This window comes from Sturnus vulgaris, chromosome 5 (genome assembly GCF_052056855.1).
Source record: "Sturnus vulgaris isolate bStuVul1 chromosome 5, bStuVul1.hap1, whole genome shotgun sequence".
NCBI classification, from domain to species: domain Eukaryota; kingdom Metazoa; phylum Chordata; class Aves; order Passeriformes; family Sturnidae; genus Sturnus; species Sturnus vulgaris.
In genome coordinates this window covers 14845948-14868137 of record NC_142247.1, presented here as the reverse complement: position 1 = coordinate 14868137, position 22190 = coordinate 14845948, and the positions used below count along the sequence as shown (strand labels likewise).

At 37.5% G+C, this 22190-nt stretch overlaps 1 protein-coding gene across 2 annotated transcripts; it reads right to left on the bottom strand.

The window, feature by feature from the left end:
* Positions 1-342: 342 nt before the first annotated feature.
* On the bottom strand, positions 343-21191 carry NUP107 (nucleoporin 107). Of its 2 annotated transcripts, none has more exons than XM_014879873.2 (28): positions 21096-21191; positions 20196-20281; positions 19114-19203; positions 18261-18376; positions 17268-17403; positions 16628-16731; positions 16010-16137; positions 15634-15682; positions 14341-14412; positions 13776-13864; positions 12925-13003; positions 11891-12004; positions 10887-10977; positions 9668-9744; positions 9088-9147; positions 8602-8747; positions 8442-8490; positions 7260-7329; positions 6701-6819; positions 5855-5893; positions 5283-5433; positions 4158-4264; positions 3141-3243; positions 2800-2960; positions 2482-2607; positions 1721-1834; positions 1268-1435; positions 343-689 (listed from the first exon to the last, which is right to left on the bottom strand). In XM_014879873.2, exons 1-28 carry the CDS (start codon positions 21101-21103, stop codon positions 582-584), a joined length of 2760 nt encoding a protein of 919 aa, XP_014735359.1. In that variant the 5' UTR covers positions 21104-21191; the 3' UTR covers positions 343-581. The 2 variants fall into 2 exon arrangements, with proteins under 2 accessions (XP_014735359.1, XP_088021059.1); XM_088164933.1 differs by lacking the exon at positions 21096-21191 and adding an exon at positions 20982-21086.
* Positions 21192-22190: the final 999 nt, after the last annotated feature.

Genomic DNA, 22190 nt, shown 5'->3' with positions numbered 1-22190 from the left:
TTTCCACTGGTTCACGATTTCATCCACATTTTAGCAACTCTTTCATGTACAGGAGAACAGCACAAGCCATGGAGCAAGGCTGCCTTCTCTTCTGAAGTGCTGGAAGTAACCCCTCACTTTTGCTTTTTGGCTTTCCTTCAGTGTGTCTGTTTTCTTCTCCCCTACTTTCTCCATACACCTTCCGGCAGTCTCACCCTTCTTCCCCGTGTCCATGCACATTTTACTGCCAAGTAATGTTTCCAGTCTATCGGCAGCTCTTTTTGGCAGGTAGCAAATAGATTAAGGAGGTTCATACAATCACCAAATTCACATAGTGACATTTTAGATTAGAATGAACAAATATTTTCTCTTTTTCAAGCACTTTTATTAGGAAAAAAATGAAAAAGGTTGTATAACAAATAACATCTCTGAAGTTGGTCATACTTTTTCAAGTTTAAATTGAAATCTGAAGGTTGAGGTTTTTTACCCCGCAAAAAGGGAACACTTTGTCCAAGTAATGATGCTGTTGGTATCTTTTGTTTGTTTTGTTAATAACCAGAATGTCCATGCTCCGAAGTTTTTGCAAGTATCTACATGAAAACTTATGACTGAATTTCATATCCCAAAGGATCAAGATCCTGGTCCAGAAGTATCAGAGAAGATTCCCTCAGCTTCTGCAGAAGCTTTCGGAGTTCTTCTTTTGAAAATACCTAAGAATAAATAATAAAAAAACAAACATCATAAAGCTGTATTTATTTGCAATGAACAGTACTGATACAAAAAAGTAAGTGGTGGTTAATTAAGTTACTATTTTTCTATTTGATTATTTATTTCTATTTAAGATAGTGTGATCATCAGGCATTTCAGAAGGACACTTAGTAAGACACAGGAGGTTAGTAGCAGCATCCAAAACCTGTAGGTAGGCTCAAGATAGCTCTGTCTCATTTTGGGGTTGTTTCTTAGGCTTTTGGAGGCAAAGATGGTAAAGGCTAAACCAAACCCTCTAAACCAAAACCTGCTTATATAGTGTTTGAAACGTAACGGAAATAAATAAACTGGTTGTCAGAACACCAGTCATTATCCTCAATGTTTCAAAGTTAGCTCTTTGATTTTCCTTAAGTCATAACGCAAGGAAACCTTTTACAACTGTAGCGAATGGGAAGCAATAAAGAAACTTATGATGTTCAGGAACATATGGTCTCTTCCTCTCTATATAGAAGCTTTTTCCACAGCCAGCCCACAGAGCTTTTAATGTAAGCCAGGCTGCCTGCAGCCCTGCCTAGCTCACCGTGTACAGCTTGTGGCGCTCCGAGGCGACCATGTCAGCGAGGCGCAGGCACTCCTGGTGCTGCCCCGTGCTGTGCAGCACCGTGTGCAGCAAAAAGCACATCATGGGCAGACACAGCTTTCGCAGCAGGATCATCTGGTGTGTTCGCTCAGGGTCATCCTCGGCATCCTTACCAGAGCAAAACAAAATAGTAGAGTTAGGAAAATCTACCTTTAACAGGCAACTCAGCATAACCACGCAGTTAGTACTGTCAGAGGCAGAAAACTGGCCTAAGCAGCCTGGAGTGGACTGTCAGATAGGATCTGTATGGTACCCAAGGGGAGCAAGCTCTAAATGCTCACAGCAAGGCCAGAGCCAATTAAACAGGAACCCATGAAACTAAATGTCACAAAGGTACAACTACACATGATCTGTGCTTTGTGGTCTGTGCCATGACATAAAAATTCATTTTACCTCTCTGACATCAACCATCCATCCTCCATCAACAAACAGCAACACATTGTACATTTTCTCCTTAACATCAGCTGTAAGAGCATCCAAGAGGCCTTTCCAAATGCCATAATCCATCTGGCAAAGAAACAAAAAATAAACTACTGCAGAACAGGATAATTTCCAAGGCTATTTTAAAACAGACTGCAACAGGCAGTGCAGCTCCAATTCAAATCAGAATCTTCAGTCAGTGGCTAAAACTTAAAAGCCTGCTGCCAACAGCTATTTACATCCTTGCTTAATGCCCTGTCCAAAGAGTCAGATAGGTTGTTCAGAAGCAAAGCCACTAGAGGAAGATAATTTTAAACAACCTATTCTGCCATGCTTATAAAATAAATGTTTATATTAACTGAATACAGTATATTTTTACTGGCCAGACCTGCAAAAACAACATCAGACAAAGCAAGAAAACAAAAGGTGATAGAGTTAATAGCAAATTCAAGTGCTCACATTTACTAATAACACTGACAATCAACACATGGTAATATTACATGACAATATTACTACTACATTACAGTATTTTATGTAAAGCTGAGTCATTAAAAAAACAGAATTTATTGTGCATTGGCCTTATTGTTCTACTGTCTCATACTCTCTTAACATAATTTATAATAGAGTCCTTAAATAATATGAAATAGCAGTCTTCTACTCTGTTTCATTAAACTAGACTGCTGCTAAAGCAAGAACATAAAAGTTTACAGCAATTAAGGAGCACTTCCACCTACCTCATACTTCTTTTCTTTATGTTCATGGGCCACTTTTTCAGTGAAACTTGCTTGTGGTAACAAAGAAGGCTTCTGTGGAGCTGAGTTCATGTGTTTGAACCATTCATTAAAGGTTTCATGGGCTTCCTGGATTGCATTGGAAACAGTGTTTGGGTATTTTTGACTCATCTAATAACCAGAATGTCATTACATGCACAGGTCTAATGCATCAAAGAATCAGAAGTTAAATCAAATGGACAAAGCTAAAACTCCACCACCAAGGCAAAGCCACCAATATTTCTAAACAATAACTTGGAATACTGCATATTTGAAACTCACCAAATATGCACGAATACATAAATGTTCCCGGATAGCATTGTCATCTTCAGCTGGAAGTGGAGTATCCATTCCCTGTTCTTCCCACTGGTTATATATTTCTGCTATAGAGTCTTGGGGAATCTTCACAAACACATCTTTTGCAGCCTCATGTTTCTTGGATGCTATGAGAATGTGAACTGGGTATGAGAGCTTTGCAATTTCCATACCTTATCTTCTTAAGCTGGCAAACTCATGCCTTTTAATAGACTAGATCCAAAGTTATATCAAATGTAGTGCCAAGAGCCAATGAGAACAAAACCAACATTTAAAAATAAGTCTACAATATTTGTGAAGCTTAGTACCCAAGAACTTCCTCATGATTGCATTGCTTTGCTTAAGTGCTTCTGCCCTCTGTGCAGGATCGAATACGAGCCAGTCAATTACATCTATTTTCAGCTGATCCGCCTGTAAAAACCAACACAGAGATTCACCACCATTTCAAGCACACAGCTGATGTAACACACATTAGATTTAGTCAAGGAAATACACAAGTTCGGAAAGGATTACAACATAGTAGCAAAGATTGCTTTATTCAAAAGCTTAGAAAACCTCTGCCATCTGGAATAATAAAAAAAATTGCTAAGTGTTCCCAAGATATTCAGAGCATCATATCTCAACATTTTCTACAGATTATGATGCTTTTTCCTCCAATTTTAATACAGATACACTGTACCAACATGTTTTATGGAGCTCTTGCTATAATCTTCAGGGGTGCCATCAGCCTGCAACCACAGTTTTCCAACTCTTGTTGAAATAAACTGGATAAACTACCTTTTTGTCTTAGGGAGCTTAAACTTTGTAATGAATAGCAAAAACATTACCACAAATTTGAAAATGATCAGTACTTTGAAGAGAGCCTATTAACGTTACCTTGCCGTTCCTAAAGCACTGAGTTGGATCCAACCAACACTCAATAGCAGTGACGAGAAAACTGTCAGCAAAAGCAGTGTCTGCTGCAGCTAGAAATGCCACTTCAGCATCTTAAAAGGTACGTCTGAGACCCAAAGTATTAATCCTCATAAACTGTAGAGGCTACAACAACATCCTGCTCCCAGCTACAACATAGGGTGCTGCAGCCATTTCAAGGGCCTTATCTTCACTTAATGTTTGTATATAGGTAAGGCTGCTGATAAGCACACACCCAAAGAGCAAAGAGAAGTAGAAAGAGAGTTACAGATTTGTGCAATATCCTCACTTGGTCACATGAAAAGCACATCTCCCTCATAGGCTTTTTCAAGGCAAGTTTCACCATTGTTGAAAGAAAAATGTGGCTCATACACGTTCAAAAAACTGGACTCTCTGCTCTGCAAAGCACTCACCTCTGTTGTGCCCGTGTCTAGCACGTGGTCATGGTGGCTGAACTCCCCAGCATCCTTCTTGCGGATGTTTTCAACAACAGTTTTTGTTATGGTTGCAACGTCCAGACCTGAGTTAAAAGAACTATGTAAGAACGATCATGAATTCAAACTTGACACAAATTGAATTTCAGACTCCAACTGTTGATCTTATTCCTTACTACTGGTAATTCTTACCAGTCTGCTCACACACACATTGTCAGATAAATTATAAGATTTTGTGCTATGTAATTTATTGCGCTATGTAATTTATTGCAGATATTTTACAAGAATGAAATTTGATGTAGCAGAGAATATCAAACATCAGAATAAGACAACTAGTAAGTTTTTCAGTCTGTGCTGAAAACAGTATATAGATATATCTGCTAAGATCACTGACTCCTACAATTCTGACAGCAAGACAATGATTTGACAGGAATGTACCAGGAAAAGCTCAGAATAGTTCTTTTACAGATGCTTAAGCAGGATGTTTTGTTTTTGAAACCTTAGCTGAGTTTAAAGAAAATGATTGAAAAATGACTGAAGAGAAGTTAAGATACTGAAATCTGCAGGAAATCTGCTTCTTTGTGTATTCTGAGTGGCACAGAGGCATTGTCAAGCAATGGACAATGTGCTGCTTCACTGTCATCCCTTCTATTTTCATGTACAGGCCTGGAAGGAAGTTTACAATTAATGCAAGCAACCCACCACGGCTAAGAAAAAGCATTATAAATAAGACAAAAAAATTAAGATACTTATAACCTTCCTAAACCCCTAAAGAGGTATGTATTTTTATAATTAGTTCTCTGAAATAATATGATCAAGCTTCAGAACATATATTTGAGACAGGCAGCTGGCATTTACTTCCTGGTGTGTTTGGACATAACCCAGAATCAGTAACAGTTAGTTTAAACAATTCTAGGTTAATGAAGACACACTTATACATCTACTTGAAGAAGTGATCAGCAAATTAATTTTATTTAACTGAAAAACAGCGAGACAGGAGAAAGAAAGAGTGTCATATTCATAGCTAGGTTTTGGAGCAAAAACTACTGAAAGACAAAATAACCCAGGATATAAAATGATTATTGGACTATCAGGGTCTCTCACCTGCTTCTTTTGCTAATTCAAGGCAGTGGTGACGTTGATCACTCTCAGTGACATCTTCAAGAAATAAAGCGTACTGAGCCACAGCCAGCTCTGGGGGCAAGTGGCTGACATAAAATGCTATTAAATCTGTGTGCTTCTCAGACACCAACCGCTGCACAGTACCAAGAAAATGTACAGAATGAGAAGCAAAGATATAAGAAGCAAATATATACAAGATATCAACTAATATATAAATACATATAACAGATATGCATACTATATTCCTCAGTGTACTTACACTTAAGTAAAAACATGTACAGGGTAAACCCAAAAACGTGTAACAAATTTCTGATTGATTTATTCTGATACAGGAAAATTCCACTCAGCTTCTAAACAAGGATCAATAAAACAGTCTCTTCTTTAAGAACTGCTGACAGAGACTTTGCGTGTTAGGCAAGCTTCCATGAATCTCTTGAGAAAAGAGCATTTGCTGCATGATAGCTCTTATCATCCTGTAACCTTAAGTCTGCTTTTCTTCCTCCTTTACATCTAAATTACATTAGAGAAAACAAACAATATTTCTGAAAGCTTACCTGAATGTAGGTCTTTAGGACTTCAACAGAAACTTCCTCCTTATTGCAAACAAATATAAATTCGATTTAAAATCACATAATGTGGAAAATAAAATAAAATATACTTGACAGGCTATCACTATTAAAACAGACACAAGGTTATTTGCCTATTACTGCTTCAGTAATCTACACAAACAGGCTCAACTGGAAGAAGTCTTTCTCCTGGAACATGATTAAAAAAGCATGTCTTCTGATTCAAAGATTTAGTGTTCCAAGGATTTTTTTTCAGCAACTGAATAATTTTTCTAGTTTTAAAAACAGTAGAAAAGGAGAGCCCCAAACTACTTGTGATATTGTCAGAAATAAGTAATTACAGCTATGTGACACATTTGCATATTTAGCATAAATAGGCCAGGTAAGTAGTAACCTATACTTACTTTATACTTGGAGATAATAAGAAAGTTTCAGCTAGTACTAATCACCTCAAGCAAAAGCATTTGTGAGCTTACAGGAGCAATAGGTGCAGTTTCAGCAATTGTCTATAAGAACAGGTTATATTTAAGACATCTTGGCTGCTATGAATAAGCATAACACTGAAGTTTGATTCAGGACCTTCTCAACAAAGGGCTTCTGAGTAAAATCCACCATCCTCAAAACCCAATTTTTAAGCTCAGAATGGAGGGAGGATGATGCTTTTTTCTCCTTTAGTTTCCAAGATCAACAAACACACTATTTAAGCATGCAGCTCCTCCTCAGCCTGGTAGCAATTTACCATCACTCTGTGTTGTCTGTGTATTTGCACACAAGCATTTCTACTTCAAAGACTGGCTACTGCTATGACAGCAAATCAAGTCCAAGTGAACTGACCTTAGTCTGCATACCCAAAGTGCGGAAAAACAGAATAAGATGTGTCATGAAACGAAGGAGGTGTCCTGGGAGCACACTCCTGTCTTTGGAAAGCCACCTGCTGACTTCTTCCATCAAACCTATAACCACCAAGGAAATGTCTGCATTAGCCATACCACAGAGAAAAAGAAAAATCCACCTAAGAAATATTTCAAAATTTGGCATTTATTCAACAAATGTAAATTAGTCCCAGAAGTCCAACAAAACAGGATAGCAACAATTCTGGAACGATGTAGCTGTTTGGCTTAAAAATGCACTGTATGTATTCCACCATTTCTGAGAAGATGCTATAGCTATAGCCTGGCATATATCCCGACACATGTACATGATTTCATTACTTCTTTGAAAACTACCTTTTAGGTCAAACTGAGCCTACAGTTCTTGATTAGAGCATAGCTTTAATGCAGAGCTTGCCTACTGTGTGCTTCTAAAAATCCATTCATACAGAAGTTTCTGGAAAGGTCCCTCAAAATAATGTAGTCAGTTGACAATAAAAAAAATCACTTAGAAAAATGCTTACCATCCACATCTCCAAGTATAATGAATTTCTGAATCACATGATAATGCTCTTGATTCTCCTCTATAATCCTCTGGAGACAAAAAAAGAAAATTCAAACTTTGAATAAATCCTCTAGCATAATGTATGAGGAAAACAAACTTATAAATAAAGCAAAGGTTCCTCAGGGGGAAAAAGCTATCCTATTTCAAAGGATATTCTTCATAAAGAGCAAAAGAAAAGGCACTTGCTGTCTCCACATCAAATTACAAGAACACTGACAAACTGAAAGGAAGAGCTGGAATACAGATCTGTCCAGTTAACACTTTCATGGAAGATATCCAACACTAAGGGCTTATCACTCTCCTCCTATGAGAAGGAGAATAAACAATGATGCTACAGATAAGATTTACAAAAATCACAGACTAAGCAACAATGTGTATAAATCCTTAAAGAAAAGGCCTGTGAAAATTACTTCAGGAAGAAATTCCACCCTGTCCCCAGAGGAATCAATGCACTAATGCATGAAATGCAATCCAAACACATCTGTAAATTTGCTTTATGGTGAGTTTTACACTATGTTGCAATGGCAAATACAGCTGGATGTATCTGTAGCTGACTGCATGTCTTTGTTTTAGCAATATGATAAATGCTATGTGTCCATTCCATCAAATAAAAGTAAGTGTAGTTTCAATTTAATCACTGCAAAATTAACCTCTTTGTCCCCATCTTACATGAATTGAGTATTTTGGGTGCTAAAAGTAACAAAGAATCATAGTCAAAAAGCAAATAAGCTTTTAAATTTTGAAGGGCCTATTCTGAAATATGCACACAAACCTCCTATGAAGAAAATCGAATGTAATCAATTTTGAACATTTTATTGAAGCGTTGAATAGTTCATTTACTCTGTCTGCTTCGTAGGTCTGACAACATTGGACAGTCATCTGTTTCTTTAGCACACCCAGCTAGTTTGGCAGATACAGGGCAGGGCACAACACCTGTATCACTTTCACTGTTAAGAGGTAGTAGCATGAAGAAAAATCCATTTGAATTGGGAAATCACACATTTTTGGGGATAGAAAATATGAAACAAATTAGTCATTGTGCATATTTGAGTATTTCATTAAACACTGCAGTAAAAAGTAGGACCTAGTGAATAATTAAAAATGATAAGCAGTAAGGAGAAACACTGCAATTATTACGTACCCTTTTATCTGTTGCCTGAAGTTCTTCAAAAACTTTTTCTGAAGTCCAGCTTCAAAGCAAGAGAGAAAAGATAAATACTGTTACCTTGACTATTCCACACAGATTCCATACCTGATGCTCTGTTGAGTGTAGCAGCAACATAATTTGACTTGAAACTTACTTTGTTTCTAAATAATCTCGAGGGAGCTCTTCCATCTCCTCTGCAGTTACTACTGAGGTTCGTATTTCCTGCTCAACTAGAGTGTCCACCATGACCCTGAAGTATGCCCAAACAGTATCTTCCCAGGTATCACAAACTGGAAGAAGCTACATATTAAAAACACAGAGTAAAAATTACTAAGAGATGAAGAAACATCAGAACCCAAATAGAGCAACTATAATTTAGATTTTCAGGCACCAAAGCAGTGCAGTAACCACCTTAAACAGCAGCCTTTCCTTGACTGAAAAGTCCATCATATATTTAACTAAGACATGTCAGTACTACAAAGAGCATATCTGCTAATAGCCATGTTTATTGTTGTCCTGTTAACTAGACCTTTAAAAGTACAGAAACCGGTAACTAAGTATTTCTGATGATATCATTGTCACATATGAGAAAGGAAATGAACAGCTACCAAACATTGCTTAACTAGGGGTCTTGACATACCTGTTTGAGGTTTCCACTTAGGGCTGCATAGATTGCTCTTTCATATCTATTAAACTGCTCCTAAAATGAACAGTAAAAACATCCAAACTTTAAATTACAAAGCATTTAAGTTTTCTAGTCACTTTACATTTTATTAGAGATTAATCCATTGCAAAATGTTCCATCTAACAGGTTCCAAGTACAGTTGGAAAATCACAGGAAAATCACACAAAGAGCCAAAATAAGAATAGCAAGTGACTTTTCCTTCACTAGCATCCCCTTGTAACTTAACTGAAAAATTGACATTGACCTGGAAAGAAAACAGTGTTTTCTCTTTCCCATTCAATTAAGTCAAGATGAAAGTCAGTGTCAGTGGTTTTACTTTCAACCAGAATAAAAAGGCAGACGTTTCCTGAAAAAGTGGTGCTGATTATGTAGATTTCTTGCAATACATAAATATGGTATTTCAGAAGTCCTCTTAGAAGCATTAATTGCGGATCCTCTAAGCAGCAAACACAGAGTGGGTATTTTTACTTAAAATCCCATTTTCAGAAAAGTTCAAATTTATGAATTAATAAAAAGAAAAGCAGCATTGTCTTACTTCTTCAGCCATGCGCCAGCAAGTTATTTTCCAAATGCACCTGTATGGATTGCCTTCAACGGGCTCCAGCTCTTTTCCTACATGCAAAGAATAATTTAAAAAAAATAAAAAGAGTGGGAAAGGAAAAAGAGAGAAAGTGTTATTAAAAAGAGAGATTCCAGTAACATCTAAAAAACGGTGAAGTCTATTTTCTTTTCATAGCCCAATTTCAACCCCTTTAGAACTCTTCCTAAAGCATTTTGATGCTTTTGACTGGACAGCAAGGTGGCTTTTCTGGCTAGTTTGGTGAATTTGCATCTGTAAGTTACAGTAATTTGAAATCTTGGCTGCTATCTAGCTTTTAAAAAATAATGCTTTTGATTGTAACATATCTACAATGTCTACATTTGGAAAAAAAACTAAGTTAAGGGGAAAAAATAATTTTTATTTTAATCAAAACTTCTTAAAAATGTCACTGCTTCAGTATTGCTATTTTGCATGCATCTGCATGGGCATTTATACCTGTGTAACAACAGTTAAGGTAGGCAGACTCAAAAAAAAGCTAGGACAGTGGTGTGGCATGCAGATAAAGGCAACAGGCTAGCAGGATATGAAAAGAAAGAAAGCATTAAGCCTTCCACACCCAGCTATAAACAATATTTAGACTCATTCTTAAATTCCTTGCTAAATTCAGCAATGTACTGAACACAAAGAAAAGCAAGGTACTGTGTTATAATGGGGAAGAATGTGCAAGGAATCAAGGAGAAAGGTATTTTACAATTTTCAAATATTTTAAAAACATCTCATTCTCCTGCATTTACATTTGCTGAACTCTAGTCCTACTACACATTTCTGAAGCTGGGTATATAGTCCAATTTGAGGCTGTAAGCAACAAAATGTATGCTAGGCAGTATAAGCCAGATGTTAAGAAAATACAAACCCAAGTATTACATGGAGGTGAAGATCAGTACAGAACTCTGAGACATCTATTTTCTAATGATTACATCTGACTTAAAGAAAGAAAATGGCTTTAGCATGTGTAGATGGGTTCAGTGAACTTACCTTCAACTAAAATAATTTCATGTTAGTTTTTACATGCTCAACAGACATGGTAAAATATTCCAGACACCAAAAAAGGCTCATCAGGTGAAAAGAAAGAGCTATTTCTCTTTGCCACAAACAGATACTAGGAGATCTTAGTATTTTTATATCTGTCTCAAATGCAGTTTGGAGCAGATACCTCCATTTATGTTAGGATCATGATACAATTTCCATCCTTCCAAAGTTGCAGCTCTCCAGGCCTGACCACATCGTTTGCATAAGCGCTGTGCCTGAAAAACAATGCACTTTCTCAGCAACACACTTCAAGGCAGGAAAACCTCCAGCTTCTTCTTTAAAAATATGAATATCATTAAAATAGTTTGTGTAGAGATTTTACGATGTGAAAAATAAGCACAGAAGATCTTAAACTCAAAACAACTGAAAGATTTCAAAGTAAATGTCATCATTTTTTTCATAGAAATGTTCAGTTTTTCAGTCAGTATTTACAGCAATGTAAGAAATGTGCTACAGCCTCTTCTTTGTTAGCTGAACAGCTGTTATGTGTCATTCTGGTAAGTTTAGTGTAAAGCACAGCCCTTTTGCTTAGATGTTTAATCATTGTCTTCATGCAGTCACCTACTTTCCCAGCTCACTTAGCCTTCCCAACCCCAACTGAAGCTGCAAATTCCTACTCACCTTGTCCAGCAGCAATATACTCATGTTCCAATACCATCAACAGAAAATTAATAGATGTGCACCATATTGGAACAGAATATGAGCAAGTAACCACAGTCCTCAGTTAAGGTCTTTGGCACCAGAATCTCAAATCCCCTTTCCTCCCCATTACTCAAAGGTCATTATGTATACATGTCTGATAATCCACTGATGATTAGAGACACAATTAGGAAGTTCTTTAAAGCATTCTGTGTGTTTGTCTTGGCAGTATTTAGTATCAAAACACAACAGTGAAAAAATATCGTCAAACAACCCAAACACTCAAACCTACATTTTTTCTGTAACATCTATTCTACACGCAAAATTACTTCACTAAAAGCAAGTTTGATTAAAATGCTAATTTGGCAGTCAGTATTGACAACAAATTGAAAACTGAATCACTACAAGCCAAATTTAAACAGACATTTTAGTACACATTGGCTTTAACAGTAAGGTATTTATGTTTACTTAATTAAAACTTAACACTACCTCATCTGTCATTCCTGCTCTGATGAGAGTGAAGAGATACTTCAATAACCTTGCATCATCTTCTTGGTCCAAATCATCAAGAGGCAGTTTCTGTCGAATAGGAGCATCTGGATCCTGCAAGGAAAATGGCATCACTTGTCAACACAATACTTATATGTCTCTTCCAATAATGTCCTGCCCTGTTTTACCATTTGGAGTTATTTTTTCATGTTAGCACAACAATCAGTACAACTCTTACAGTATTGAGCATGATACTTCTGTTTTTCCCCTGATTTCTTCTATTCCTCTCCTGTCACTGTTCCTATCAGAAGGATTAATGCAATTTACTCCACTGCCTTGTTACTTGCCCCAAATTTCTTATCTTCCAGCTCTTCTCACCTTCAAACATCCTTTGCCCTTCTGTGTATCTGCCTATCAGACCGTTTCTCCTCCTCCACCTTCTATCTGAGAAGGTTTTCCACAACAGCTGCACTTGCTTCTATTTAATCCAAAGAGATTTTCTAAGGCCAATCAATACCTCAGATCACTCCTCAGTTGAATCAATCTTCTGTGGCTGCTTTGCTGTCACAGAGGCAGTTCATCACCTCGTTCTAATGGACAGTCCTTTCTTTCCTTGACTTCTCTCCTATTAGCTTTTATTATAGAGCTCTCAAAGTATTGCATTAGGACTTGGTTTCTCTGTACTTGTTACTGCATAAAGACAGCATTCCCTTATCTGCAAGGGCTCCCAAAAAGTTTTATAAGCTTTTCTGGTTAGGAACCTGAGTTTGTTTCAGACATAAAAAATCATAAGAAAGCCATTACTTCACCAAATAGATCACAAATACTTGTGAGGGGGGTGGGAGTATGGAAGTGATTGCTGAAAGAAAACACAAGTCCACAGTGATCCCGAAAATAATTTCTGTAGCAATTTTAGATACTACAACTACTTTTAGATAGTACAACTATCTAAGAATTGGTGGGAATCTGTGAAGATAGCATATATACTCTCTAGCCCATTCTGAAGCCAAGCCTTATTTTTATATAATACTTACCAACTCTGTTACCAGAGGACGAGAACTTCCCACGTATGTACTTGACTGTCGCTGCTTCAGGGCGTGTAGTGTGTTATCCCTGAAAGTAGTGGAATGTTTTATAGAAAAATGCTTTTTTAGCAAGCATCTTTTAGTAAGACAAATATTGAAAGGTATATTTTGTTACATGGAGTATGTTTACAGAACAGACACTTGGTTTGGTTGATATATCACTGGACTCTGCTAGCATTGTGAAAATTTAACATTTCACAACAAGTACAATATTAATATATTAATGCACATGTATTTGATTTCTTTCAAAAGCATCTGTTATTTCAATGATTCATGTTTATTAACTGATTTCTGCATAAGCAAATTTTGCCATTAGTATTCACTATAAAGTCAGTCTAGGACAGAAATTTAACTGAGAATAAACACATAATTCCAAAAGCCTGTATTCACCAGCCATTAAAAGCAGGTTTATTCTAGGCATCTAGCATGAAAGGTAGTCTTTTGTCCATTCTACCATAAAACCCTCAGTGATAATACAGGTGACAATAACAGCTTCTGGTGAAGGGCCAATGACACAAAACGATAAGAACTTGGGTAAAAACTAAAGCCAGTCAAAGATGAAATTAAAATGGTTTGATCGTTTTTCCTTTCATCTTTGCTTCCCCAAAGGCACTAAATGACTTCTGAGATTTACTTCAGTGGATGGGTAAGAAATCTAAATTTTTACATGTATGAATTTAAAGAAAAGAAGTGAATGAAGAGAACAACCTAAAAAGACCACTTCTTTTCAAGAGTGATTCTGTGACTGTGAAACTTACACTTGATGGAAAAGCATATAATCTAAGAAAGTCTGAACTCACCAATATACTGTTTTGGCATAAAACTCAATATTATCAGAGAAGTCTCCAATTTCATCCTTAGCAATGCTCTCCAGCCAATCCACCACCAGCTGGAATAAAATTAAATTGCATTTTTAAAACAAACATGTAACAGTAATACTTTTACTGCCTTCCTCTCATCTCTGGATCCACTTGTTATCTAAGTGGAAACCAAAAGGCCGACAGATCCAGCAGACTATTCCACTTTTACTTTAAGTATCCAATATGAAGGTGGCTGGCACTTGATCTCTCTCACTGGATACTGCAGTTTGACACATTGCTACTTAACAGCTTATCAGTCCTCATCAACAGTAACAGATGCTGCAAACGGGAACAGCTCTCAGCCTTTCATCCTCTGCAAAATAGCCTGAAAAACCTTTCTCCTCTTCAGCAAGTCAGGAGCATAATTTTTATGCATACAATTAATACACATTTGAGGGACTATTAAAAAAGAAGTATTAGAAACAACCCCAAAGAGTGCATAGAGCATTAGTCTTATAAACATTTAATCTATTTTCATTCTCACATTAAAAACTTTCCATCATACCTGACTTTGTCGAACAAGTGAATCTTTCTGAAACAAGTTGTCTACAGTTGTTTTTTCACTAGCAGTTAAAGCCTATTTAAGAAAAAGCTGATTATTACTTAATGGAAAAGAAAGCTTCCACAAAACCACAAATACCAAATCAAACACATACTCATTCAGGAATTTGCTACAAGTTCAGTATGCTATCTTCCCCCGCCCTCTTCTTAAAAAATACATGCCTTATATATTGTTTTATTCGATCTTTTACATCCAGTTACACTAATAACTGTAGAAATGAGACTTAGAACATAATTCACAAATATATGAACACAGGAAGATTCCACACAGTAGAGTCATTGATTCCTTGACTGCCTGCATATTATCTTAAATCTCATTTGTTACTTTAAATTAAAAAAATAACATTTTTCAAGGTCATACACACATTTAACAGTAAAAAGTGTGAAAAACAAACAAACAGAAAACCAACCCCAGAACCCTGATTCTTCTAACTGATCCCCTGCATCAATTTAGCTTTCATTAGACTTCCAATAAAAAGAGAATACAAGATGCACAGGTAGGAGGAGAAAACACAGGTAGGAGGAAACTGGGTATTTTTGGCACATCGGTGTTTAACACTGTCAGCTTAGCAGTGGGAATTGTAGATGAAGCTATTTTATGGCTGAGAAGAAAAATCTGCAATCATAAATTTTACAAAGGCAGAGTCACTTATTGCTTTGTTTTCCTAAGCATATTCTGGCAACAAAGACTGGAAGAACTGCATTGACATAGACGACTACAGCTGTAACAGGAATGCTAGAATATCTGGATTTCTCTTGAGATAAATTGGAATCAGGACTGCTAAGGCCACAGTTTGAGACCACATGTTCTTCTTTTAAGCAAAGCAAAATTATCTCTGACCTATGGGAACGTCACAGCTACTAATGCAGCTTTTAAAAATAAATAAATAAATAGTTATTTCTAGTGAATTTAGGGATGTATTATACAGAGCAGGAGGAGGACTCAATGATCCTTGTGCAGCCCTCTCAACTCAGGATATTTAAGGAAACAAAACAAAGACTAGTTCACAATAATTTTAACTAACATTCTCTCTTTAGAGCTGAATAATTATATTTACTCTTCACAATAGATGAAATAATTTAATACTTGTCTTGATGAAAATCAGTCTCATTTTTCACATTGGAATTTTGAGTGACTGCCACTTTGAGATTGTAAGTAAAATACAAGCATTTAGCCTATACTTTGCTTATTTAGCTTCTTATATAACTTTAAAAAGCCAAAAGAGTCCATGCTTACAGGGATATCAAATGCAGTTTCATCTTCCAGCGCAGACTGTATTCTGTCTCTAGAAATAATAGTGCAAAGCATTAAAGATTAAAACAAAAGCTGAGAAAATTTAGCAAAATGCCTAAGTATAAATACTTAAAAAAACTTTACAGAAATGTTCTTAAAAAATACAAGAAGTTGCAAAGGTAGTAAGAACATTCCTATTTACAACTTCCATTTTCGTAAATAAATAATGAATAGATGTATATATCAGAACTTACTTCTATAAACAGCTTATTATTAGGTACTTAATCGCTTGACTCCCTATTTATTAACTCATAAAAAATTTATCCAAGAAAGTAATCTCAGTACAAAAATGTAGTAGTGTGCTTTTCAAAGGAATTACCTATAAAGTGAGGACAGCAGTCTCCAAGTTACCATCTCCTGCTTGAGAAGCCACAAGACACTGGCAGTTCTGGAAAACTTCTGCTGTCCAGGAGTTGCCCGATAAACTATTTTCCCTAATATATTCACCTGAGGAAAATAATTTTATACGGAGTTAATATTGCCCATCAGTGTATTTTTTTCCCTAAGCCATTACAGCAGTATTTTTATTATCCTGAATATTTCCAACACACGAGTTTAATTACCATCTCTTCAAATGATGATTTCCTTTATAAAATAATATAATTATTTAATTTACTTATATATGAGAGAAATAAGTACATTTTAATCCATCTCATTAATAAAAACATTTATACATCTGCTAATGTTTATTGCCACTTGACACTTTCAGTGGAACAGCAGCCAGATGACAATTTTAATATTCAGCAAGCTACACCATGGGTATTCCTGTGCCAAAGCAGTGTTTGAGGAAAGTGAGATGCTACTCAATGCTAGTGTTCAGTGACTCATAAGCTGGAAGATTTAAAGTATATATGTTAAGCACTGTGACTTCACAGCAACACTGCTTTGGAAAGGGAATGTAAAACAAAGTAAATAAAAAAAACAAGTAACCACTTACCTGACTGTTACAAATATTTTCATACTCATCCACAAGATCAAAAATGGTAGTTGATGTATGCTTCAGAAAGGAATGCAGAAAGTCTGAGTACATGCTCATAGTAGCTAGGACAGATATAAGAAGAAACAGCCAAATTAGTGAGGCATAACTTGGTAAAAGAGCTCCCATTGGACCATGAAAACACCCTTCTCATGACAAGATCTCATCTTTGCAAATTTAAACGAGTACAATGATGGTATGAACTATCTCACAAAGTCAGAAGCATTTATCAGCTAAGATAGTAAGATATACAAAAGCTATGAGCTATGTCAGTTATAAAACTTCTGTTGTAAATAGGCCACCTGCAAGAATTTCAACAGCAAACTCATTTGTGTATCTCCACAAAATGAATCCATTTTCCTTCCCATATCACTAGAGCATCACATTTGTTCCATCAGAACAGGCTCCACAGAAAGCACAAACTCACAAAACTCTAATAAACTGGAACAGCATAATTTTCTGAACTTTTAAAACTAGACTGCTTTTGACTAAGAAATACCAGCAAAAGAATACAGAAAAGTTTTTAAAAGGACATATATATATATATACACCCCACAAATCAGAACTGATCAATTATTAGTAAAACTTCAAATTGTCTCACCAGCTTCTCCAGGATCATCCTCACGCAGCAACACGGCACTCATAGTGACATCTTCTGTCATATTGGACATGTCTGCATTTACAAACATTCCTGTCTGCTGAGGCGAGAGTGCCATTGTCCAGCTACTTTCATCCAACTAAAGCCACAACAAAAACACAAAGAAAATAAATTGTAATCTCAGATATTACAAGCCTTGTTACACCTTTTTCCGTTTATATGAATGGTATATAAACAGAGAATCCGAAAAAACTAATAGTGAAAGAACTGCCTTTAGATAAGGTGCAACTATGCCTTAAAAAGCTACCAGTGCTAAGAGTTTTGTATACACATTGATCAACTGGGCCCTAGAAGCTGATAATTTATGAAGAAACAAATGGCCCCTATCAAACTACAGAAATAACTAAAAAGGAGAATGAATTGAAATGTAGATAGAAAAGAAACACCTTAACTTCGAGTTAATTTAAAAATAAATGGAGATATGATATGATATGAACTTCAGAGTTCCCTACTGATAACTTTTCCAATCAGTGTTTTACCAAAGACATTGCAGTAGAAGACAATCAATGTCATCTAAAAAGTCATCAGAAGAGCTTGTTCTTTGAAGTCTAAACTTCAGTACTCCAGTGAAGCCTAATACTGGAAAATGCTAAAATAACAAAAATCCCAGTTTTAACTGGCTAACATAAAACATTTATCTTTGAAGAATTAGTAAATAAGCATAGTTGGGATTTTTGTTATGATTTTTTTACATTATGAGGACTAGCTTAACACACATGGTGTATTTGGAAAGTCCTTGTAAACCTCTATTTTCCTTATTGCATCATCTCAAAGAACAACACAGTAATAAATAACACCAGCAGTAGATAGAGATAGCAGTACTAGCATGCTTGTACCATTCACAGTTTGTCTTTGGAGTAAACAACACAGAAACACTAAACTTATAGTTTATGTTTCACAGGAACAAAAGAGAAGGAGATGCTCTAACTATCTTACCATTGATAGATTGCCAAAAAGTCCAGAAGTTGGTAAAATGAGAGGAGATTTCCCTCCTGTTCCCAGGATGGCAGACATATCTGACGGCTTTATGGAGCTGCGATGTAATGCAGCACCTGAAAGAGAAAGAGGCTTTTCTGAAAAGTATTTAAAACTACTTTGCTCTATCCAGAAATCCCAAAAGAAAATTTTAACAGAGACTGAAGTACTCATGAAGTGCAGATAGAAGCCTGAAAGCAGGTTGTATATATGCACCAAATAGGCATATATAGGCAAATATCTCCAGTTACTAGAGTGCATTGCAAGCACACAAGCATAAAGAACAGTACCTATCCACTCATTCTTTCTTGGAAACTGGTCTCCAACCCTTAAAGCAAAAGGCAGCTCAAAGGTGTATCAACCGGAAAAGATTGCTCAGGACCTTGTCCAGCTTTATGTATCTCCAAGGACAGAGACTCCATAGACTATCTGGGCAATCAGGTCTAGCATTCAACCACCATTAGAGTAAAAAAGGGGGTGTTTTTTAATGTTTAAACAGAATTCCTTGTATATGCTGTTTTGTCTATTGCATTTTGACTTTTCAGGGCACCAAGAAAAACTTGGGTTTTTTTACTCCCTCCCATCAAATATTTATACATATTTACAAGATCCCCCAACCTCTTTCCCAGGATAAACAATCCCAGCTCTTTTCACTCTCTTCTCATATGTCAGATACTTCACCCACTAATCAACTTTGTGGGCCTTCACTGGATTACAGCACATCCATTTCCTTCCTATGGATTGCCATTAATTATTAAGTACAAGCACATAAATCCTTTAACTAAATAATAAGCAAACAAGCAAGCAGTCTTACCCGGCTGGTGAAGTAATGAGTTAGGAGTTCGGGAAAGAAAATTGCTTTTGGGTGTCATGTTTCCAATAGTGTCATCCAGAGATGTAAGAACTGATTAATAAACAAGTTAAGAAACATTCTCCTAAACACACTTTTGGATCTATTCTAAATGATTTTGACTACTTGGAAAGGAAAAATATTTTGTTATAACTCAAATGTTATGAAAATAACACACCTTGACTTTCAGAGTAAAACAGAAAGTTTCATAAAATGTTTCATTAGAACATTAAAAGCTAGATGGTTAAATGGAACACCACAAAGTGAAGTTCAGAAATATAAACACAAGAGGTCTGGGACTCCTCATAGCAGCTCAGATCAAAGAGAGAATCCTTCTGCCCCACGAGGAGCTGCTTCATGCTACATCATCATAACAAGAATGGGAGTCTGAATGCATTTTTTAAATTGTCCCCCTTCTCTTTGTTCCAGGTGCTCTGTTGCTCTACTTTTCTTCTTCCTGTCAGCAACCAGGTACAGTGCTCTAGGTATGATTTACCAAGAAATAGTTGTATAAAAGTTTCAGTAGCTTGTGTTGTTAACTTTCAGAAACACCTTGATTCTTAGGCACAATATAATCAGGGCAAATATCTCAGTAGCTTTATTTCAGATGCAAACTCCAGAAGAACAAGCAAATTTACCGGATTCCTTTGTTATTACAACCATAAAAATAACATTATCTTAGCTGTCAAACTACATGGAAAGGGGGGGTTTCGTATTGTAAAAAAACGGGAGAAAATTTAAATGGAAATTTAAATCTATGTCTGTGCATTACTCTTGCTATTACAGTGGATGGATACAGTGGATAAGATACTCTGATACTACAATACCTGCAAATAAGCACAAAACCATAAAATTAAGATATAATGAAGAAAACTTATTTTTCTTTTCCAGAAGCTCAGAAATTGAGTCAGCTATGGCTCACATAGTTCTCTGGGTGGACAACCACCTGAGTTCATACACCCAGGAAAATCAAAGCAGTATTAAAAATATACATACCTGGTGAGCACAGCAGTTAAAGACAAAAGTTTTTTACAGAGAAAGGATACTAGAAACTCTTTTCTGAGAGCCTTGCTTCCGTCCAGGTCTGACCATCTCTGGATCATGCGGGGATGGCATGTCTTCAAAACCATTTCTACAAAGCAAGAACACAGACAGAAAACAAGCCAGTGATCCAAGATCTTACTGTCATGTCAAAGTAATTCCACAACCAGGAAACTTAAAGCGTTAAGTCATCTCCAATCTTACTACTTATGTCCAGCTTCCTCTGCAGAAATCCAGCACTGCTTATTAGCTTAGGGAAACGAGCTTTGGTAAAAAGCCAGACTCTGTTTCTCCTACATCATGACTAACATTTTACTATTAAAAAGGAAATAAAAAAGACTAATAAAAGATGCAACAGTAGGAAATTCAATTTTGAACTGAAAAATTAAATTGAAAGAATAGCATGATTTCACTACACGATTTTTTCCTTCGGATAACGCAATCACCACTGACTGGGAAAGTTCACGTGTCCTGCCCAAAGGAAAATGCCCATTCCCCGTTACTCGGAGCAGAGGACCCGCTCCCGGTGGGCTGTGGAGGCAGCTCGGCTCCGCCTCAGCAGGCCTGCCAAAGAACGCGACCCCCGAACAACTCACAGCTCCCGGTTAATCCAAAGATACATTCAAGAAGCAACAGCCAGACTTAAAGGTGACAAAAAGCCTGCGGTAGGCTCAGAAGCCGCTGCAGGCCCGCTGCGTTTCGCAGCCCGCACTGTGCGCCCCCGCTCCCCGCCGCCGGGACGCGTCTCACGGCAGGAGCGGCCCGGGCTCAGCCTTCCCGCCGCCCCTCACCTGTCCATAGCGGCGGCCCCAGCCCGGCCTGGGCTCAGCCTTCCCGCCGCCCCTCACCTGTCCATAGCGGCGGCCCCAGCCCGGCCTGGGCTCAGCCTTCCCGCCGCCCCTCACCTGTCCATAGCGGCGGTCCCGGCTCGGCCCGGCCCGGCCCGGGCTCAGCCTTCCCGCCGCCGCCGGTCCCCGGCCCGGAAGGACACGGGCACTTCCGCCCTCACGGCGCATGCGCCCTGCCCGGCCGCGCTGGGGCCCGGCTGGGGTGGCCCCGCTCTGCTCTTCGCCGTTCGTGCGCGGAGCCCTCGTTGAGAGTCAGAGCTGAAAAACCCAGTAGTGCAAAGGCGGCAGGTGCTATTGGGGTTATCTCGCCGCACAGGAAAGGGCTAATCAGACGCGCAGACTATTTCATACATTCGGTTGGAGCACCTGCCATCCCGGTCTTAGCAATGACGAGTTTGTTTTCACCGAGTTGCGAACACACGTCTGTCTGTTTCTTTCCCGTTTCTCCCAGTGTAACTCAGTCTACTGGCACCAGCGTTGAAGGGTAAAGTAAGCACCATGCAGGATCACTCAAGGCTGGACAAATTAACAGAATTATGAAATCACCTCTCCTTCCCCAAATGAATTCTGCCTAATTTTTAACTACAGAAAAGCATCGTTACTACTTTATAAGTACAAACGAACGTGCAACTGACCTGGTTCGTTTAGCTGTGCTCTAGGACAAGGAAAACTGTCCAAAGTGGATCTTTTCATGTAGACAGGCGAGTTATGAAAAACACTTGCACTTGGGTATTTTTAGGGCTACAGCTGCAATAGGGTACTGCAAGTACGTTAGACAGAAGGATACACCTGACAACAGCTGCAAAGGGCAGCAGAACTGCAAGACATGGTCTGAAGTCCTCCAGCTTGCTCGAGATACTGATACAACACCACGATGCCAAGCATAGTCTCACTGAAGCTGCCAGAGAGCCTAACTTCAGAAGGCTTCACAAGAAGAAAGCTGATGAAGACTGGGTATGCAGAAACACAAGCAAGAGAAGACCTATAGAGAGTAGATTAGTCACTCAGGAAATGTACTTTTGGATTTAAAAAACCCCAACAAAACAAAAGAACAACCAACCACCAAAACAAAAAAAAAAGTAACAAAAAAAGTTGTCTTTCTATCTTGAAGACTATCAAGAATGCACAAAGGTAACAACCTTCATCATGATC